This window comes from Calonectris borealis, chromosome 1, assembly GCF_964195595.1.
Source record: "Calonectris borealis chromosome 1, bCalBor7.hap1.2, whole genome shotgun sequence".
Taxonomy (NCBI): Eukaryota; Metazoa; Chordata; class Aves; order Procellariiformes; family Procellariidae; genus Calonectris; species Calonectris borealis.
The window spans coordinates 15,243,137-15,262,828 of NC_134312.1; the positions used below are offsets into that span (position 1 = coordinate 15,243,137).

General features: G+C 38.0%; 1 protein-coding gene across 5 annotated transcripts in view; it reads right to left on the minus strand.

The window, feature by feature from the left end:
- Positions 1 to 19,692, minus strand: part of SRPK2 (SRSF protein kinase 2) — a 150,923-nt gene that overhangs the window by 85,453 nt on the left and 45,778 nt on the right. For 2 of the 5 annotated variants that reach the window (XM_075145453.1, XM_075145428.1), the window contains exon 1: positions 10,117 to 10,329. The exons of 2 other annotated variants lie outside the window; for them this stretch is intronic. In XM_075145453.1, the coding sequence (XP_075001554.1) occupies positions 10,117 to 10,154 (38 nt within the window). In that variant the 5' untranslated portion in view covers positions 10,155 to 10,329. Of the gene's footprint in view, positions 1 to 10,116; positions 10,330 to 19,692 lie in introns of those variants that run through there. One more of the 5 variants, XM_075145442.1, reaches the window with a different exon arrangement.

A 19,692-nucleotide genomic window follows, 5' to 3' on the forward strand; every position in this document is an offset into this window, starting at 1 on the left:
AAGGCTAATCATAACAGAAACAGATCCAGCAAGGATCAGCGCAAAAACAATAGGTAGAGAAACCTTAACAACCTAATCAGTGAAAATGGAGCACCTGAATCAGCTACTCCCAAGACCATCAATTAGACCATATTTCCCCAGCGTGAAACCCACCAAGATGAGTCGAGGAGGAAACTCTTTCCCCAGAAACACCTTGAAAACTAAAGGTTAATGCCTTAAGGGGTACAGGTCTTATTATGGGATGCAGGAAGGAAGAACATTTTGGGATTGTGTAAAACTTACCATGGGATTGTGAGGATATGCAAGACATTATGAAATGTTTAGGGGAAGGCACTAGAGGCGGAGAAAGGGATAAAGGTGGATAAGGGAGAAATAAGTATGGGAAAACAGCAGGGAAAAAGGATAAATGGGGCAGGTCCAGTGCAAATGGGTGGCGTCAGTGCACTTGTCTGACTGAGCCCTGCCCTTGATCACGACAGTCTATCCTACATTATCATTAAACCCTGTTTCTGCCTTCTTTGTGAATACACTTTCTATTCTGAGTATATATGCGCAAACTCAAGCCAACTTCAAGCCAGACTGGACAGCGAGTAGATAAGAGGTCTAAGTACCAGCAACTGGAGTGAGAACACAACCTCGGGGGCTCATGGGTCTAGGTGCCAACAGCTGTGGGACACCAAGGGGTCAAGGCTTCAGCAACTACATAGACCATTTAAAACTGGCTACTAGGGGGACCCATATAGCATGTGTGTGAGTTTCTGTGAAAATTCCACTAGTGGAGTTCCATCCTGAGGAGCTGGAAAGGAGGAACAGGACTGGGCTGTCCGTGCAGTTCTTGCATGAGTGCTCTGTGTATGTTTATGTGGGTGCCAATAAAAGCACTGGTTTGAGTCTGTGTTGATCTGTGTGGCCAGCTGCATACGCATTTTCTGTATGTGAGCGTGTGTGCATGCACGCACACCTATTGGGAATAAGCACTCAGTCTCATTACTGGCTGGCCCTGGGGACACAGAACTGCAGCAGCCTTGCGCTTACCTATTTAGCCGGGACAGGAGGTATGCCCCTGGGACCCAAAGCCCTCTACATTTGGCTACCTCTAACAACCGGCATGGCTAAAAGGACACACACCTTTGGCAAGTTTCTTAGCAAAGCTACAGTAACACTTTGAAGGTACAGTGTATAAATCTGCCTTAGATTTGAGTTCGGGGTAGTCTAGACCTGTTTAAGCTGTCCGGGCATCTACTGGAACACACTCCATGCAATTTTGCTAAGGCATTTTGTAAACTACTGAGTATTTAAATGACAGTAAAAAAATGTATTAGCGTTCTCAGCCACCATTCTACTTCAATTGGATGTCCTCTGGTTCTTTTAATAGCCCTTGAAATTCCTATATGCTAAACACGTTTGAAAGGAATCTTGACCGGATCTTTCCTATGTGTTTTCTTTTCAAGTCAGGATTCAACTGTACACCATTATAATGAAAGAGTAACACAAATAAAGCAAAAATACAGCTGAAACAAAGTACATGTAAATTAAATTACAGGAACATATTTAATAAGTTTGTCTTGGAGAAACTTGTAAACAGATTTCCATAAAGAGCAACAGCACCTTTAAATACTAGTGGTCTCCACAAAAATCATGCATTCTCTCGCAGCGTACTACAGTCACGGTGCCCAAGGAATAGGGTCTACGCTAATTCATCGTCTCAGTAATCCACCCACAGATACGAAGAGTACTTGTGAGAAAGGGGAAGACTTTTTTTTTCCCTTGATCACCGATAATTTCTTTGTAAGTTCTGTATTCTTTCACTTTTGTTGTGAAACATAAGCATTCTGAGGAAGGCTGTATCTTTTTTTATTTGGCTTTCTAGACTAATAATCTGAAACATTAATTACCTGGGAAGGAGCCAAGTGAGACTTCAAACTCAGCATATAAAGATTGTTTGTACTCTTATTTATATTATATTAGAATGAAATGTTTTAACTGATAAAAATGTACTTCAGAATCACTGTGGTTGGTCATCTGTTTCATATCTCTTAGGGAAGCCGTATTACAGTCCAAAGCCGTATTACAGTCTTCTCGGAAGCCGACACCTCTCATAGCTAAGACACCAAGCAGCAGTGGAAATTCCTGATTCTTGTCACATGCGCAATAGGAGCTGTCAGAAAGGCTTTATGCTGTCATACTGGGGATGACAAAGCACCACTCTGAGGAAACCACCACACCTGGTCTCCTATGGGTAAGGTGATCCTTTTATAGAAGGATTCACAAAGAACAGAGCTAATTCCAAACATCTTCCATTCTAGTTCATAGCATGGAATAAACAGAGGTTGATACATCTGTTTGGTATGTGGGCACGGCAGGAACTGAATGCTTCTGTGGACAGTGGCTGTAGCAGCTGAAGATGACAGGCAACGAGAATCTGCAAGTCCTGATGCTGGATACAGAACAACAAAACAGCTGTCCACTGAAACCTTGGAAGGAATTTCAGACCCCGTTTCCGCCTCCACAAAAAAAATCACTGCTGGATATTCCAATACAGTGGTTACAAAAGAAAATAATACTGTCTCTTTATAGCAGTATTAATGACAAAAACAATTCTCCCAGTTTCTGCCAGAACTACTGCTAATATTTAAGCTTTGACAACACAGAACAAACACGTAGCCTAAGAAGAGTTTCTGCACTAATATAGCCTTCTTTGCCCCCAAAAAAGGTATGCTCTACTCTATCTTCATGCACAGGAGTACCGAGCAACAGAAGTGAGGACAAGTCCTTGCCTTCTTAGGAAGGCTGCAAACATCCCAGTAGATTTGGGGCATAGGAAGTTGCTTCATGAAAACAAAGCACTGAATTCTTAAAATGTTTCATGTTACTCCAATGATATTTTGCCAAATAAGAATTAGCTTTAAGAAATTCTCGTCCCTTCCACGGAATTACACTGCTCCAGGTTTTGGAAAAAAAGTCTTCAAGATTAACCAGCACAACGTTAAAATACAGATGTTTCACAAGCTTTCAAGAGAAGAAAACACGACCTTTTAGCAAATAAGGGTATCACTAATTTACAGTAATTTGTTGGTTTAGAAGACAACAGAAAGTTAGAATTAGGACACATTTATCAGTACAGAGAAATTATTTAAATTGCCTTCTGAACATCCTATTAAACACAACAGCCAAAATTTCATACAAACAGAACATCTATGTGGGATGTGGTTCTGGTCTCGAACATTGTCCAATCATGGAAGAGAAGCAATCAACCAGCCCGACTGACCTAAAGCTATCTATAATCAAACGAGGAAAGCGTAGACAAACGGTAAAGAACCGGCACTCTTTTGTTTGTAGCACATGTAACAGGCAGAGCTCGGAGCTGCACACGTTTGTTTCATAATTGGAGCTTTAGAGAATAAAAAGAGAGAAAAAAAGCAAAGCAAAAGAACGGGAACAGCAATTCACTCTCCATCTAGTCACAATCAGCAGCATGAGTTTGTTAGGCATCCTAGGTGAGATGACTTTCCTATTTGTTTTTAAGGTAACAGTGACTTTTAAAGTAACAGTGGATTTTGTCAGAGAGTTTACCAAGCCTAAGGGTGAGTCTTGAAGAAAATACAGAAGCACCTCGGGCAGATACTGGCTCAGGAGTGTAAAATTCCTAAAAACAGAACTAGTAAAAGACCTTCTGGTCACAATATCCTTTGGACAAAAAAGGTATTTTTCAATCAAAAGGAAAGACTGATAGATATCCTCTGAACTGTATGGCAGGATTCACTGCAACTCACAAGCTGAGAGATGCCACAATTTTCTGGTAATATGCTTACAATACACAAACAATGCAACAAAATAGAATGCTTAAATTGGCATACATTTCCTTAACCTGTTGCTTAGCATCTCTTGATAACTACATCAATTGTAGATCAATGAAAATACACATATCACATCACAGTAAATTTACTGAATTATATGAACATCTAAATATTTTATTACTCATTTGTAAGTATATAATGTGAAGATGCAGAAAACCACAAATGAATTTATCACAGCGACAACAGAAATGCAGTCATCTGGAATAGGTACACATTGTTTTACGCAATCTATCAGGTAACCTTCCCTTATCATCTGTCTAGGGGCCTGGAGTGGACATTTAAGTGAAGTCATGATTAAGACAGTGATTAGGCAAAAAGTTACAAGTCGTGAAACAGATTGAATGTGTAATACAAAAGGCCTTGCTTAAAATGACCCCTTACTTTTTCGCTGACCTTTTACCCTGAAGTGGAATTGGAATACATATGTTTACCTTAGAAAGAGAAAGTACATTGTTCAAATCATAGTTTTCAAATTTTTTACATAGATGTTTTTTTAGCCATTAACTAACTGTGTTCTAATCATCACTCGATTGCTTGAATTAGTTTCCAGTGAACAGTTCTCATACAGGAAAATCTCATACAACCCCCCCAGCACCTTCAATCTCTCCCTTTCCCAAAGTTCTCTCATTTTAGTTCCAACAGTAAGTGCCAAAAACCAAGATTTGCGTTTTCAGAAGGTATATTAGAAACCTCTCAGTAATAAATCTCTCACAAATAACTGCATGATGAAAAGCTCTGAACACTACAAGAAGGGGAACAACAACAACAACAACAAAGTAGTGCACAGAAGATCATCTGAATAGTAAGGATACTAATGATACATTTCACTTGTGATTAAATATCTAAGTACACGATTTTCTTACATATAGCAGAAATTACAGACAGACACAGAAATAAAAAAAGTCTATCACTGAAAAATAAAATACATTTCAAATTCTAAATATTTTCAAAGCTTACTGATGAACTGATATAGGCACTATCAGCTCTAAAAAAAAAAAAAAAAAAAAAAGAGCGCAGCGTCCCCTAAAAATATCACCTCGAGTGAAAAAGCTGCTCCATAAGTGGCTGCTTCTACATACGCTATTTCCATTTTTTTCTTCTACACAAGCACAATGGCAAGTTGCAGCATTCTTTGTCTCTACATCTCTTTCATACTTCACTTAAAGGCCTTGCACGCTAAAACAGTGAACCCGTGAAACCTTTAATATGAAAAATACACAAAACATAGGATTAAGTTTTGGTCCAATTTTAGTAATCTAAAATTAAGTGTCTAGTCTAAGATAGATATACAGGCACAGTGTCACCAAACATAGTTCAGTGGTGGAATGAAGTGCCTCCCTGGACAAATAGCTTAGGGCCCACATTAAGATAGGATGATTTCCTCGCTACTTCTGAGATAAAATACAACAAATGGCAGGATTAGGTTGCACTTGGGGGGGGGGGGGGGGAAGGGAAAAAATGTACACTGTTCATTATTATCATATATTATTTTAAACAAAACTGAAAAATTAAAGTTATATGACTACTAAAAATAAATTTGAACTGCCTTGAAATGGAAGTTAGGCAATATTTCTTTTACACTTTAAAAAAACCCCAAAAATTAAAGAGGGAAAACAGCTAAAGAAAAGACGGTATTTTAAAAAAATGTTTAAAAGTTAGTGGAACTGATGTAATAGTTGCATTATTCTGGTAATAATTTTTTGTTAGTTACATAAATAACAATAGAATTATTATCTTATAATGCCCTATTATCTAATAATTGTTCCAAAATATTTATCTGACACACAGCAATGTCAGCTCATACTGAATGTTGTGAGCTAATGGTTCTTCTACTTTTAAACATGTGTTTTATTTCTGTACTTCATTACAAGTGACACTTCTGCCTTAAGAGAAGTAGTGCATCCACAATTAAATTAAAAAAAGAAAAACACACACACAAAAAAACAGAACAAAAAAACCCCACGTGTTCCTAAACCTGAAGGAATCCTTCAGCATCATAACCTGTTTCACAATGCCTCTTATATCAACTAACATTAGGTCTCCTCTTAGAAAAGGAAGCAGACAGCACTCAGTCTCCATCTTTTTTCTTCCCCCTCATTATTTTAGATTTCCTCCTCCTTTACTTTATCCCTGACTGCATTCTTTGGATGACCTGATGAAAAAAACCACGTAAAAGCATTGAGAAATACATTAATTTACTCTGCAAAGATAAATTACAAAGACAGAGGCATATACATAGCCCAAGGCTAAAAAAAAAAAAAACAAAAAAAACAAACAGTTGTCCTTAAACCCTGCCTGCACCATTCCACCCCAAACACTTTCTACACATTGAATAATACAAACTTTGCTGTCTACTCTCATTGGAAAGTATCCTCCCTTTACTGCTATTTACAAAACCCCTCAAAATCATGAAAATTGAATTATACACATACCAGTTATCTACTTTAAGACTGCTCATGAGTGGCTGCTATTATTTTTTTTTAAAAAACACTGAGGCAGAAATTACTTTTAAAGAAACGTGCATATGCAGCTGTTGCAGAAAGACAGAAAAAGAGCAGCTCAAATACTTCAGACTTATCAGCCTTGCTAATAACCTTTATCAGTAAATACCCTGTGGTCAAAACTGCATTGCTAAGATGACATAAATTTAGAATCCAAAATCAGAGCTAAAAAAATACTGAGTTCTTTGTCCTGAAGTATGAAAAAGAAAAATACTATATACATTAGGTTTGCAGTCTAAAGAGTAGAAAGTGATCCAGGTGGAAGAACTGACTTTTCTCAAAACAAAAAAGAAACTTGCAAGGAGTTCCACAAAGCCCTTAAAAAGACAAAAAAAGAAAATCTGTACAGGTCAAAGGGTTGACCACACTGTACATGAGAAGAGTGCATAACTTATACAATAAAAATCGAAGTATTTTTGCTTTCTTGGAGGGTTCTTGAAAGACCATCCTCCTCCATCTGGCTGCTGCTACTTACTTTCTAATGACATTTGCAAGGCTTGGACAAGTAACCTCATGCAGCCTCCACTGAAACGTGAAGAACCTGGGGATTCATAGTAGTTAAATTTCTACTTATTAGATAAAGAAACCAGGTGTGTGTCACATTGTAAGCACGCTGGAGGAAAACAATTCCACAGTATACTTAAAGCTGAGACATCCAAACAAATCAATTCAGTGTAACAAGTTACAGCAGGTTACCTGATCCACTGCAACAGTCCATGTGCTCACATGCATCCGTAGTTACCCGGGTTACCTTATCAACAAGGAAGGAGGACTTTGTCACAGGCTGCTAAGACGTACACGGGCAGCGTTAACGACTCAGAAATTTAGGACTTATAGATGCTGTCTTGTCTGATTGTGTCTGCTTAATGAAATATCCCGTAACACATCAAAACACAGTTATCCCCCCATCTGCAGTTAAAGCTTTTCTAGGGGGCAGGTGAGGGGAAAGTAAGGATGAATCTCACTACAAAAAATGTCTCAGGTTTATATTAATCTACAAGGCTGCAATGTCTTTAACCAGAGGATCCTCAACAAAAGGGTTCATCTCACTTTCTTGCTAATGTCTCCTGAAAGCCTCTTAAAACATAAAAACCAACTACCCTAAGAGAATGCTGCAGGATTTCTAACATGTTGAGCTTCCATAACAGCCAAACCATCCATTATATTCCAGCTTCCTTCTCATCATTTTTTTCCTTTAGGATAGGATAACATGTTGAACTTGCCAAGTGAGCAGGAACTCACACTAAACTCTCTTATAAAAACAAAGACCAACCAAAGAAAGAGGCAAGCAATGGGCTTCTCTCTCATTCCTTCTCTATTCCCGTTTCATCAGTTTCTGTACATGCACAGAGCACCTCCTCTCCTCTCCCCTCCCGCTATGCAAGCACTGTCTGGCAGCCTCTGCTAGTGTGGAAAACAAGAAACAAGCCACGGTCTCTTTCAGATCTTCCACCCAGCATTTCCACCCGGAGAACTCAAGCTTCTCAAAAAGTCCAACCATTAGAAGCAAGGGTAAAAATTGGTACTAAAAAAATACGCAAGTATGAATTCCCTTTCTGTGTTTGTCAAAAACGTGCATATTTTCATGTCTGTATGGTATGAACACACACTGCAATTTTGCTATACAGCAGATGAGGACAGTCTTGCAGTTCAGACACTCAATACTATAATTTTTTTTTTCTTAAAAACATCTTATGCAGTAATTTTGAAAGGGCCTTGAAAGGAACAGGCAGCAAATAGGATAGACAGCACTGTTTCATAACAGCTTGCAAAAAAATTCAGTCTATTTTTAGATAACTGAAAAGAATGTGGTTATATTATCTGAGATTTTTTTAAAATGTAACATTGTTTTCATTTATAACTGACCACATAAATTATGCAGCTGGTGTGTCAAATCAATCTAGAGGTAAATGGTACCACATATTTAAATCCTCAAAAGAAATCTATGTGCATATACAACATTCACATTTTCATTTTCATCTTTATTGCAAGATAATGCATCATGCTGTTATAAAATCTTACTTTTTAATAAATGGCATTTAAATGGATCTCTGACAAATGCATCCTTTTCTAATTATGTGTTGTAATCCTTTACAGGGACGTATTCATCTAGGACTACCATTAGTTCAACTATGAGCATGTTTTGCTCAGAAACAGACCGACTAGGGTGTTGCATAAAACTAATACTGAAAAAATAAATATCTATATTATATAATGAATTCCCTCACAGCAAGGCCAACAAAAGCCTTTCAAAAAATCAAGTTCACACCTGTTTCCTTTACTATTTTCACCCCATCATCCCCCCTGTTATCACCACCATTTTATTAGTCTTGTATTTAAAAATTTTAGGGATTAGGGTGGGATAGAAGTAAACAAACATTAACATTTTCTTTCATGATTCTTAATTTTGAGTAAATAAATAAATAAAATATCTCTCAAAGCTCTTCTTATATTTCTCCATTTTGGAAAGGTGACTTAACAACCCATTCCCCCCCACCATTTTCTGTATCTCTGCTGATATTTTGTTATACTACAGCTGGTGAAAGGCAATACAGTTTGCTTCTACGTATCTTACATAAATATACTTATAAATCAAATTAAACTGCTCATTTTTTTTTTTAAAACCATGCAAGCCATACAGCACTCGTTCATTTTGAAAGATGTCTTTTAGCCTGTTTCCTTAAGATAGCTTTCAGTACATTATCATGTCTTTCTATGCTGAGCCATTCAATAAAATGTACTTTAGATAATAATTTCAGCTAAACATACAGTTCGAGTGCCTAAAATTAATAATTTTTTTTGCCACCGTCCAATATTAAAACGGCAAAATGGAATATTCGGATGGTCTTTTGCATACAGCCGAAATGGTTACTGTAAATAATTTGGAAAAAGAAAAAAAAAAAAAAGATTATGTTGCTCTGGATTTAGGCAATTTTGAAAATAAAAATCTCTCTTAAAATTCAGTTGCAAGCAAAACAGAAGTGAGCAGGGCTGGATCATTTAAAATCAACAAAATAATCGCCAGGAGATTATTTCACTTCAGAAAACTTAATGTGCATTTAGTACCTCGAAATATTTCTTTAAAACGAAACAGCTATTTGAAATTGTAATAATCTGATTGACAGATAAAATAATTGCTTTAAAAACACTTCTGAGTCATTTTGTCCTTACCTGCAGGCATGAACCATTACTGCATGCAGCGACTGCTCCATTTCCTAGCACAGACTTGAACAAGGATCACATCTATCTTACAGAATGTGACTAATTGGAGGATTTGCGATTCCTGAGCTACTTTGCAAAGGACACTCCCTTTCCACATAACAGGACATGAAACGCTTCACCAAGTTATATTTCCTATGCATCTAAATTGAAAGGAACCCTTTGCAACCGTGGAACGGTTTCCTGCAACACAACAAAAACGCGAGGTCTTTAAAAACGAATTTAGAAATCGAGATGCTGTTTGCATGACAGTGAAAAGAAGCAAGGTCTGCAACACCAGCACACACAAACCAGCAGCCTGCTGTAGTATGATTTGCATGCTGCAGCCCAGTAGGCGTCATTAAAAAAAAGAAATCAAGAAATCTCTGCAAAAACGCACAAAGCTTAACCAAAAAGAGAGGTTCAATGGATACGGTACAATAACCAGCATGCAATACGTAAACAACACCAGCAAACTTGACAAGGAAAAGAAAAAAGCCCTGCGCCGCTGCTTGGCAATGCTACACCATGAATCGTTCATGCAAGAGATGCAGCTGTACCTTTCTGAAGAGGACGACTTCTCAGAGTTAACTGACATCAGCAGCTCAATCTTCTGCTTGATTTCTGGAAAAATCAGAAAATATTCACAACCGAGACCGCCTGCCCTCGCTTTCCAAAGTCTTATTAACCAAACGATGTTATTTCCCTAAGCCCTTTTGTTCGGGAGGAGGCCGCAGGAGCCGCCTGCTTGTGCGAGGGCCGGCCCAGCCGCGCTCTGAGGGGACGAGGCGGGAGGCGGCGGGCCGCGCCGGGCCGCGCACATGACTGGGCACGGCGGCGGGCGGAACCATTCCGCGGGCGGGGGGGGCGCCTCTCCTCGGCCGGAGCCGACACGGTTACCGGGCGAGCCTTACCGCAACCGCCGCCGGCGGGTGCGCGGCACTCAGCTTCCGAGGGGGAAAAATCGAAACAAAGGATTTATGGCACGGATTATCTTCCCGGTTAGTTACCGAAGCCGTACTGGACACCCTCGGAAACCTTCAGATCAAAAGCCCTGAAAAATATGGCTCTTTGAATCATTTTTGTCACAAAGAATGAGGTATTAAATCACTACTTTCACAGATGGGTTGGAAATCAGGCAGAGAAAACGCTACGCATACCTGGATTTTATCTTTTAGTGCCCCGCCTCTAATTTCCTCTAAATATACTTTGAAAAGAAATATTTAATTTTCCCTCATTTTTAAAAAACATGTTCATTACCAATCTAGCACTTGTAACGACTAAGCGGAAACACCCACCAGCCTAACCCGGGCCGACACCCCGTTACTGTCGTAAAAGAAACCGCCTGGCAGCGCACCCCAGCACGGTCACCGGGGCAAATGGTTCCCAAGGGGGAGAAGCACCCTGGTGCCGCCTGGCACTTGTCTCACGAGATCCTGTCAAAGCAGAACAGAGACTGCCAAAAAATGAATTCACCAGGAGCTCTGGAGTCAAGAGGTTTGTGACCCAAAAACCCCAAAGAATAATGTCACGGATGTGAGCATTGCTTTAAGATCCTATCCTCACCAGAGACCGTAGTGCCACCTATGGAAATACTGGTAAGACCTGTGCAACATTAAGACCATGTCCACTTGTTTACAACCGAAGTAAACTTCAACTATTTGGGATTAACCGTTCTACGACGGGAGAGCTTCAGCCTGTCTTTTTTTTCCTTTCCACATATTTCAGATACAAAGCCTCAGCAATTTCTGAAAACAGAAGACAGACAAGAAACTAGATTTTTTTTTTTTTTTTACCTAAGTTAAATTGTTATTACTACTGGAATGAGTTTATTATCCTCACACTCTGGTGGAAGGGCTGCAAGTTAGCAGCGATCGTCACCTTGTTAAGCACATGCCACTTATTCTTCCCAAAACATACAGACTGGAGAAGCCTCCAAGAAGAATCTCAGTTCTTGCATCCAAAGTAGATGCTTCTCAGACCTTTCAAGATGTGTCTTTGAAATGTCCCTATGTCTACAATTGGCTCCACTGCGTGATTGCAAGGACCATGCAAAACTTCCTTTACCATTGCCCATCCCGGGCAGCCGGTGCTCCTCCGGTCACAGCTGCCAGCAGACTTCTCTGCCCACCAGACTCGCATCCCAACACAGACAGTTGTTCAGCTGCTGCAGGAATGTCCAGGCTGGCGGCTGGGAAACCTCCCAGGTTCTGGGCAGCTCCAGAGCTGCAGTGTGCTGGAGAATAAGCTTGCTGATCTAGTCTCTTGGACCTCATTACCAGAAGTCCATAGCAGTTCTCGTTTAGGCCACATGCATCTTGCCCTCTGTGCCTCAGTTCTCCAGCTATCAAGAGGGGATGACAGCATCAACTAAACTGCCCTGTTTTTTTTTCAGTTAAAAAAAACAACGCAAGAACCTATGACAAAACACCAGTGAGCACCAACAAACACCAAATTACCTAATTTTGTATTCAGTGCAGTCTCGAAAATGGCTATTAAGTAAGACTTAGAAAAATGGCTATTAAGTACGACTCAGAACTGCACAGTGGCTAAGAACTGAAAACACTGAATATCCACCCGATCACTGAAAGACCCACTCACATCACAGTAAAAAAAAATTGACATGTCATTAAGAACTACGCTGTACTGCATAAAGGCTCCACGAACAGCTTTAATACCTCTTCATTTCAACTATACAATCACACTGTTATTTTAAAACAGGTTTTTAGTGCCACATATGACATTGGTGTTGATAATACAAATTACGCAATGCACTGTTACTTATTTTAAAGACTGTTTTAAACAAGTGGAGGAAGGCTAACCCTGTAATATTAGGGTAATCATAACAGTATTTTCCAACACGTTTATGTTTAAACTGTATGAAGGCAGTGCAAAAGATCAAATAGACCAAAGAACAGTGGCATGGTGTGATCAAAAACATCTACTGCAGGACTCAACCAGGTATTCAGAACACTGCAAAAATATTTCTCTGAAAGAGGCTGCTTTTAAGAAAATTCAGAAAAAAATTGCTTTGACAAATCTCTGAATATAGACTACTTCATATTACACAGATTGAAAGAAAGTATATGTACTTTCTTTCTTAAGGACCAGCACACCTGCAATTCCTTATGGATTTTCTCTTCATACTCTGACCCAATATGCTTCAACAAGAACAGGATGCTTCGTTACACATCGTGATAACACATTTCTGTCGTCAGTACTAAAAGCTACACCACAGAAATTTTTGTGGGATGGAGGAGACCAAAGGTTTGGACAGCTTTGTGGAGAAATCTTCTCTCTTTAGTACTCTACTCCCCCCCACCCCCTTCTGTATTAAGGAATGTTAGAAGGCAGCTCTCTCAGTTGCTTACCCTCACTTTTGGACAGAGATAGAATTGACAATTTGGAGGTGCAAACTGAAGTTCATTTCCCCTACCACAGATACTTAACGCTGACTGACTACTTATGTTCCTCAATCTCATAATCCAACAATTTTTTTCATTCCTTCTGAAGATGTTTAACCCTGTTAAAATTTAAAAGGGATGATATAAACAGATATTAACAAGGCAGGATTTTATGGCAAAACAAAATCTACAGAGTTTGGAATAAAGTGATCAACTGATCCATTCCATAAACAAGCCTCCAGACAGGCTTTTCAATGGATGTCTAGAGATTATTACACTTATACTTTATTGCTAACAACACACTACAAGATGTTAAAAACAAAACCCAAGACATAAGTTACTTCACTGCAAACTTGAAGTCCCTGGATGCTCTAAGAGATGCACAAAAACATTTCTCTCTGATGGTATTCCAGCACATAATTTAGTATCACTTTTATTCAGTGGCAACAAAGATTTATTTAACATAGTGATAAGAAGAATTTAAGTAAAATGAGACCACAGAAAAAAAAATAGAACAGAAAAAACACATAATAAGTGTTCTATACCACAAGTTGATAAAACTTCCATCACAAGGTTTTGAGGTTTTTCTTTCTTTCCCTCTCTGTACCTCTCCTGTCAATTTGAAATATTTTCTTACTTGGAATTTACTTATCTTTTGTCTCTGCTATCTGAGATTTTTGCAAGTGGACCCATTTCTTTCATTTTTAAAAGCAAATCCGTACCTATACACATCCACACTACACCCCCAAGGTCAGGCTGATACCACCATTATCACTCCTGATACAAAACTGATCATGAAAATAATACTACCAAAATAAGACAGATGAGTTTTACACTAAGTGCCTTTTAGGCCGTAAGAGAAAAACGGCTGCAGAAACAGCAATGTTATCGCTTGTTTATTTTGATTATTTATAAATTACATATCCAGAAATCTGGGCTCATTTACAGAATTTATTAGAACATAGAAATTGCATCCCAAGTCCAAATAAAAAAAGAAAAAACCCTCCAAATGGTGGTTACCCTACCACCCACTCAACCAGCCTTCATAGCCCAGAAGAATGCAAATTACAGTAATATTTGTTAAACTCCAAGTTAAAAAAAAAAAAAAAAAAAAAAAAAGAAAAAGAAAAGTTTTACAACCGAGTGACTCTTCCTGAAGGCTTCTTGGTTCAAGCTCCTCCAACCTGACACAGAAGAGAACTAACATTTCAACTTTTGGTTGAGCTCAGGTGCTGTGGCACAGAGGTAAATGCTGGGCTATTCAGGACCAACACCTGTTACGGATTCAAAGAACACCAACTTTAATGGCTTTTATAAGTTAATTAGATAACTGTATTGATCAGTGCACAGACATACAGTGAACCTCTGTGTAGCAAGCAAGCACTTATGTTCTCACTGAAGATTTTTGGACTGTCCTAATTTCAGAGACAATAAAAAGATGGCACTGTAAGTAGAACCATATCCAGAGGAATAGATCATAAGACTCTGGCTGAAAAAAGATGAAAATGAATGAAAATTAGTGCCTGCAAATCCCAAAGTAGCAGCTAATACAATAAATTTCACGAGCTACAAAATAACAATAAATTCAGATACAGGCAGCAGTATCATTGTCACCAACTCCTCAGTCATTTCATGCACTTTATCAGCCCACTTTGAGTAATTTTACGTTGTGTACACATCAAGTGGCAGACATCTGGCTCTCACCCAAGACCTGAGCGAAGCAGATACACTAAGTCTCTAAAGCCATACTATTCAAGCTGCGATTGAATGAAAACAAAAAACAAGCCCAGAAAGGCTCTGCACTGCCCATAATGGCTTCATAATCATCATGATATTAATTTTTTTTAAACCACAGCAAAGCAGAGACTAACCATTTAGAGGAATCTGTCCTCAGACATCTTTTTTTAGCCCTGTGTTTGCCTCCTCTGAGATGTTCAGGTTAGATGTTCCTGTTGTGGGTTAGATGAGAGAAAAAGGCATCAGATAAAGTTAAAACAGGAAGGGATCTCCTTTTAGAGAGATCATTTGCTTTGCCAAAAAAGAGGAGACCAGAAGCTTGGAAAAATACAGAGGAAAGCCCAACAAAAAGATGCTGGCAGTTTCTAAACTCGTAGGGGATATGAAGGAGAGTATCATGCCAAAGGCTCCCAGAAACCTGAAGTTTCCACAACGAATCTAGAACAAACTACCTCAGAAAGGATAAGGGAAGAAACTCTCCAGACAAGCCAAAGAAGAGAACCTATTTTATTTCAATAATGTGAAAGAAGACGAAAAAAAATCTGATGTGGGAATTGGGAACCTCTGAGGAATATATACATAATCTGGGAAAAAGAACAGGGAAACATGTCTAGCCTGGAGTTTTGTTTATTTGTTTTTACCAGTAAGAAAAAAAACAAGAGTTCTCCACAACAAAAGAAAAAAAACTCTAGCTGGTGCTTAAGCACAGATGGAAAAGTGTGGACAAGGTATACAACACTGCACAAACTGTTCCCTTTGACATATGGGTAGATATCAGAGTCAACACTATTTCAAAGTCAACTGACAGAAGTCACTGTTTTGCTAAAAACTTAATCGTGTCTATTGCAAACAGATTATCTCGATGGTCTACAAGGCGTTCATCAGTCAAGATTAAAATATCTTACTGACAGTGCATGTATTAAATTTATCCAGGGCAGAGAACCACTGTTGCAGAACTCAACTAATACAGGTGTTTTTTTTTTCCTCCTTTGGGGGCAAGGGAAGAGACAAAGTGGCAGCTAAACATCTACTTTCAATTTGTTGCAATGTAAACCTCTGCCATACAAAATACCATACATCCCTTTTAAAATAAACATTATACTAAACAGATGCAAGAAAAATATACTCAGTTTTTAATTAGTAAGTAGGCTCATCCACATGTTTTGTTAATCTAGCCTGATCATAAACTAGCAGGTTCAGTGCTTTTCTTCCATTTTCTGTGCAGCGTGTTTCTGTGCAGGACACAAGCTCAAGATGCTCTTAGCCTTTCTTATACAGTATCTTTAAACATCTCCTTCTCCATCAATATCCGTCCTAGTCTATTCCCTGTTGTCTTTTCCTTCTTTACATCACATTAGTGCTACAGCTGCTTGGATCTTACATTTTGCCTATTAAAACTCTCATCCTGCTGTAACTTGACTGTACTTCCAGTATTACCGTTAAAATAAATAATCCTGCTTCCCAAATCCTATAAAGACAGACCTGAAAATATCATGCAAAGCAAATTAACCAAACAATCCATTCTAAGTAAATTCTCAGCCTTGAAACCATGAAATGCATTAGGAACTTCAGTATTACTAACTTGATTGTATGTGGACAGATCTATGTTTTGAGCTGTGGCTAGTTGTTGTACAAGTGACATACTAAACAGTACAAAAGAAGACAGTAAAATAAAATTCTCCTAATAAGGCACTGGGTATCACAGGACAAAATTAGGCAGATTTACACACAACTTTAGAGGTTCACTCCTTGATATCTTTTAGATAATGTACTTTTAAAATAAGAAATAGTTTTACAAAGTGAACTGCTGCAATCACAGGCTCTGGCACCAGGAGTCTCAAAATGGCACAAACACAGAGCAAGCCTAAATTTGATCAACATGTGAGTGTTAAATGGTGTAGAATGGAAGCACAATGAGTATAATTACCCTAAAATAAATCATTCTTCCAGATGTTACTAAGCTTTTGAAGTGAGAAAAAAGATAGTGCTTATGCCCCAACTTAGTGGTACTTGCTGTTCAGGTGGAGAAGTTTGGTATCTCCTTATTAACAGACAACAAACCTTGGGTGGTGCTTCTCTGTGATGACACTTCCCGTCTTCCAACAACATTATATAACCAGGAAGAAACAGAGGATGGCCTGAATGGTTTTCTCCCACTACAGCAGAACAACTAACTACAACAGTTACTATAAAGCAGGCATCTTTCCTTTTTGCATCAAGTGCAACTTCTTCAAGATGACTGGAAAGATTAGTTCATGTTCTTGTGAGATTTCAAGATTATGCCAGAGTTGGCTTAAAATTTTTAAGAATCCTCAGGAATGTAAAAGGCTATCAGAAGTGGCAGTGAATGCAATGGGTCAATATTGTCATCCTGCAGACCTTTAGAAGCTAATACTGAGTTTGTTCATTTCATTCTTAATGGTATAAAGTCAATGCAGTCTACAGTGAATTTTTGATCTGCTCTTACAGAGAAGTCTTCTGTTTTGTTTGTAACAGATAATTTCCTGCTTGCTTTCTATGAAGGTTTCCAACTCTGCATCAATTTTTCACGTAACAGGAAAGCAACCAAATATTCATGTCGTAAAGTTTGTGCACATTCATGGACTTGTATTCCAAGATACCAGGAATGGGCAGGCTGAGAAGGAACACAAGGGTTGCCAGGCACTCAAATTAGTCTCTAATGTTGTCTGCTTTCAGTAGCAGAAATAGCAGTTCTCTTATTAGTTCAAAACTGAAAAATAAAATAGTAGCTATATGGACTTCTTCAGGTCTCTTACGAATAACATTCACAACAATGCTGATACACAAGGCAGTGACTTCCTCACTGAAGAATAAGTGACAGAAAAACAGCTGTTTGCAATCTCCTGTTGGGAAAATTACATTAATATTTTTAACATAATTCCTTCTCAATATCCTAAATAATATTTCTGCTCAGGGCATGAGGAAATTACAATAGAACTTTTAAGGTTATGCCATATTTGAAATATTAAAATCACCATTTACAAAAACTGTTTACTTCAAATTGATAAAGCTAATGCCCTCCTTCCCTAAAGGGGCATATAAAAAAGTCAGTAATATCAAAATGCACAGCATTTTAAACATTTATGTAAGAGTCACATTTCAGCTACTGCTCTGAATGTAAAAGTATGTTTTAAAAAACACACACACACACACAAATAGTAGGGACTGGATAAGATACAAAGGGGAGCACAGATCCTTTATTTGTATACGCTACATAAGTCTACACACAGGCACCAATTAAAGCTGGGTCCCACTCAAAGACAGTCAGGAAAGAAAGAAGGAAGAAAAAAAAAAAAGGTTTACAGAAATCAAGAGAAAAATTTGATGAAAATTATTTTATTTTCCCTTATATAAAGGGCAAGATGGAGTACTCGGTATTTACAGGTACATTAAGTGGACTTAACGTTAACAATACTGAGTCTTTTTTTTAAGAAACTACAGGTTGCATCTGATCTTCTCCTCTAGTGATCTCAGAGATACAGAAACACTGATTTTTCACATTTCCAATATACTCAAAACTCTTCTGGAATCATCTGCTCAGGCACTTTTAAAGAATATATTCATAGTAATATCACTGTTATCCTTCCAAACTGAGTTTTCCATACCTGAGCTAAGGTTGAAAAATAATTTTACAAAATATTCTGAGGAAAACCTGTCTTCCTTCAAAATGGCTGCCACGCCCCAGTACCCAAGAGAAAAGTCTACCCTAATTCTTAAATACAGACATCTTTCATCCAGATGACACTGCTAGTTGTTTAGCGCTGTTCCCATTAATATAAATGGAGGCCAAAGCCAATCCAAAAGACTGTATTTACCTTTAATGGTAGCCGTTGCATTGTTTTTGCAGAGGAACATGGCAGACCATTCGTTGAGAACTTACTGAACAATGGTATTTTATGCAAGAAAAATAGCAACACTAGTACTGTAATTTTAAAACTTTGTTTCACTACATCTTCACCATGAGGAGGACATGGAAAAGCACAGGATACAGAAAGGAATGAAACACGGTAGAAAGGAAACACGCGCTGCAGGAGATCTCAGAGTGGAAACCAGAAGCTTGAGAACATCTACCATACAGTCAAGTTTGTTTCTCTTTTTCCAAAAGGGAAAAAAGCATACAAAATATACAGATGAATTTGCCTTTCACTTGTTTAAATATTTAGTTTCCAAATATATAAATACACAGCCTAAGTCACATACTTAATACCTCTGAAGAATTTTTAATACAGTGAAATTCCTGAGTTTCTTGTTTATGTTTATATATGGAAATTTTTGAAGTAAGTTTGTAGATAAACTTGAGGAAGCATTAGGTATTTAAGAAGAAAAGCATTAAGAGTATGGTATTACTTTTAAAATGGCCCATTATAAACCCAGTGAAACAGAATTACAGTTAAATGTAACTTTAACTAAGCCTTGTTGACATAATCTGGCATTTGATGTTTTGCCAGACTGTAGCATTCATTAATAAGGTGCTTACTGAAACACAAAGATGATGTTTAGAGGAATTCTTCATTCTGGTAGTTCTCCTGGGTCTGGCAGCATTCGCTGTACCAGCTGCACGCCCAGCACCAAGTTGTTGCTTTTCCCTCCCTCCTCCCATCTCAGCCCAATAACCAACTCTGCCCAATGTTTGTTTGAAAATCTGTGGTTGTACAAAAAGCCATTCTTCAAAGAAAAAAAATACAGAATTTAAACTTGTTTTTGCATAACTACTTGTCAGATTAAATACCAGTAAAGCATACCAAAGAAAACATTATTAACCCCAAATATGACTGTGCTTGTTATTGTCCAATTATTTATGTCTTTAACTTTATTATTTCTATGTATTAACATTATTTATATTATATTGTTTGTATTGTTTATATTATATTGTTTATATTATTTATATTAACTTTATTATTTATATGTATTTAAACTTTATGAGAAAGGTTTTGTTTGGAGGGGAGAGGGACAGACTTGAGAACATTTCTTAAG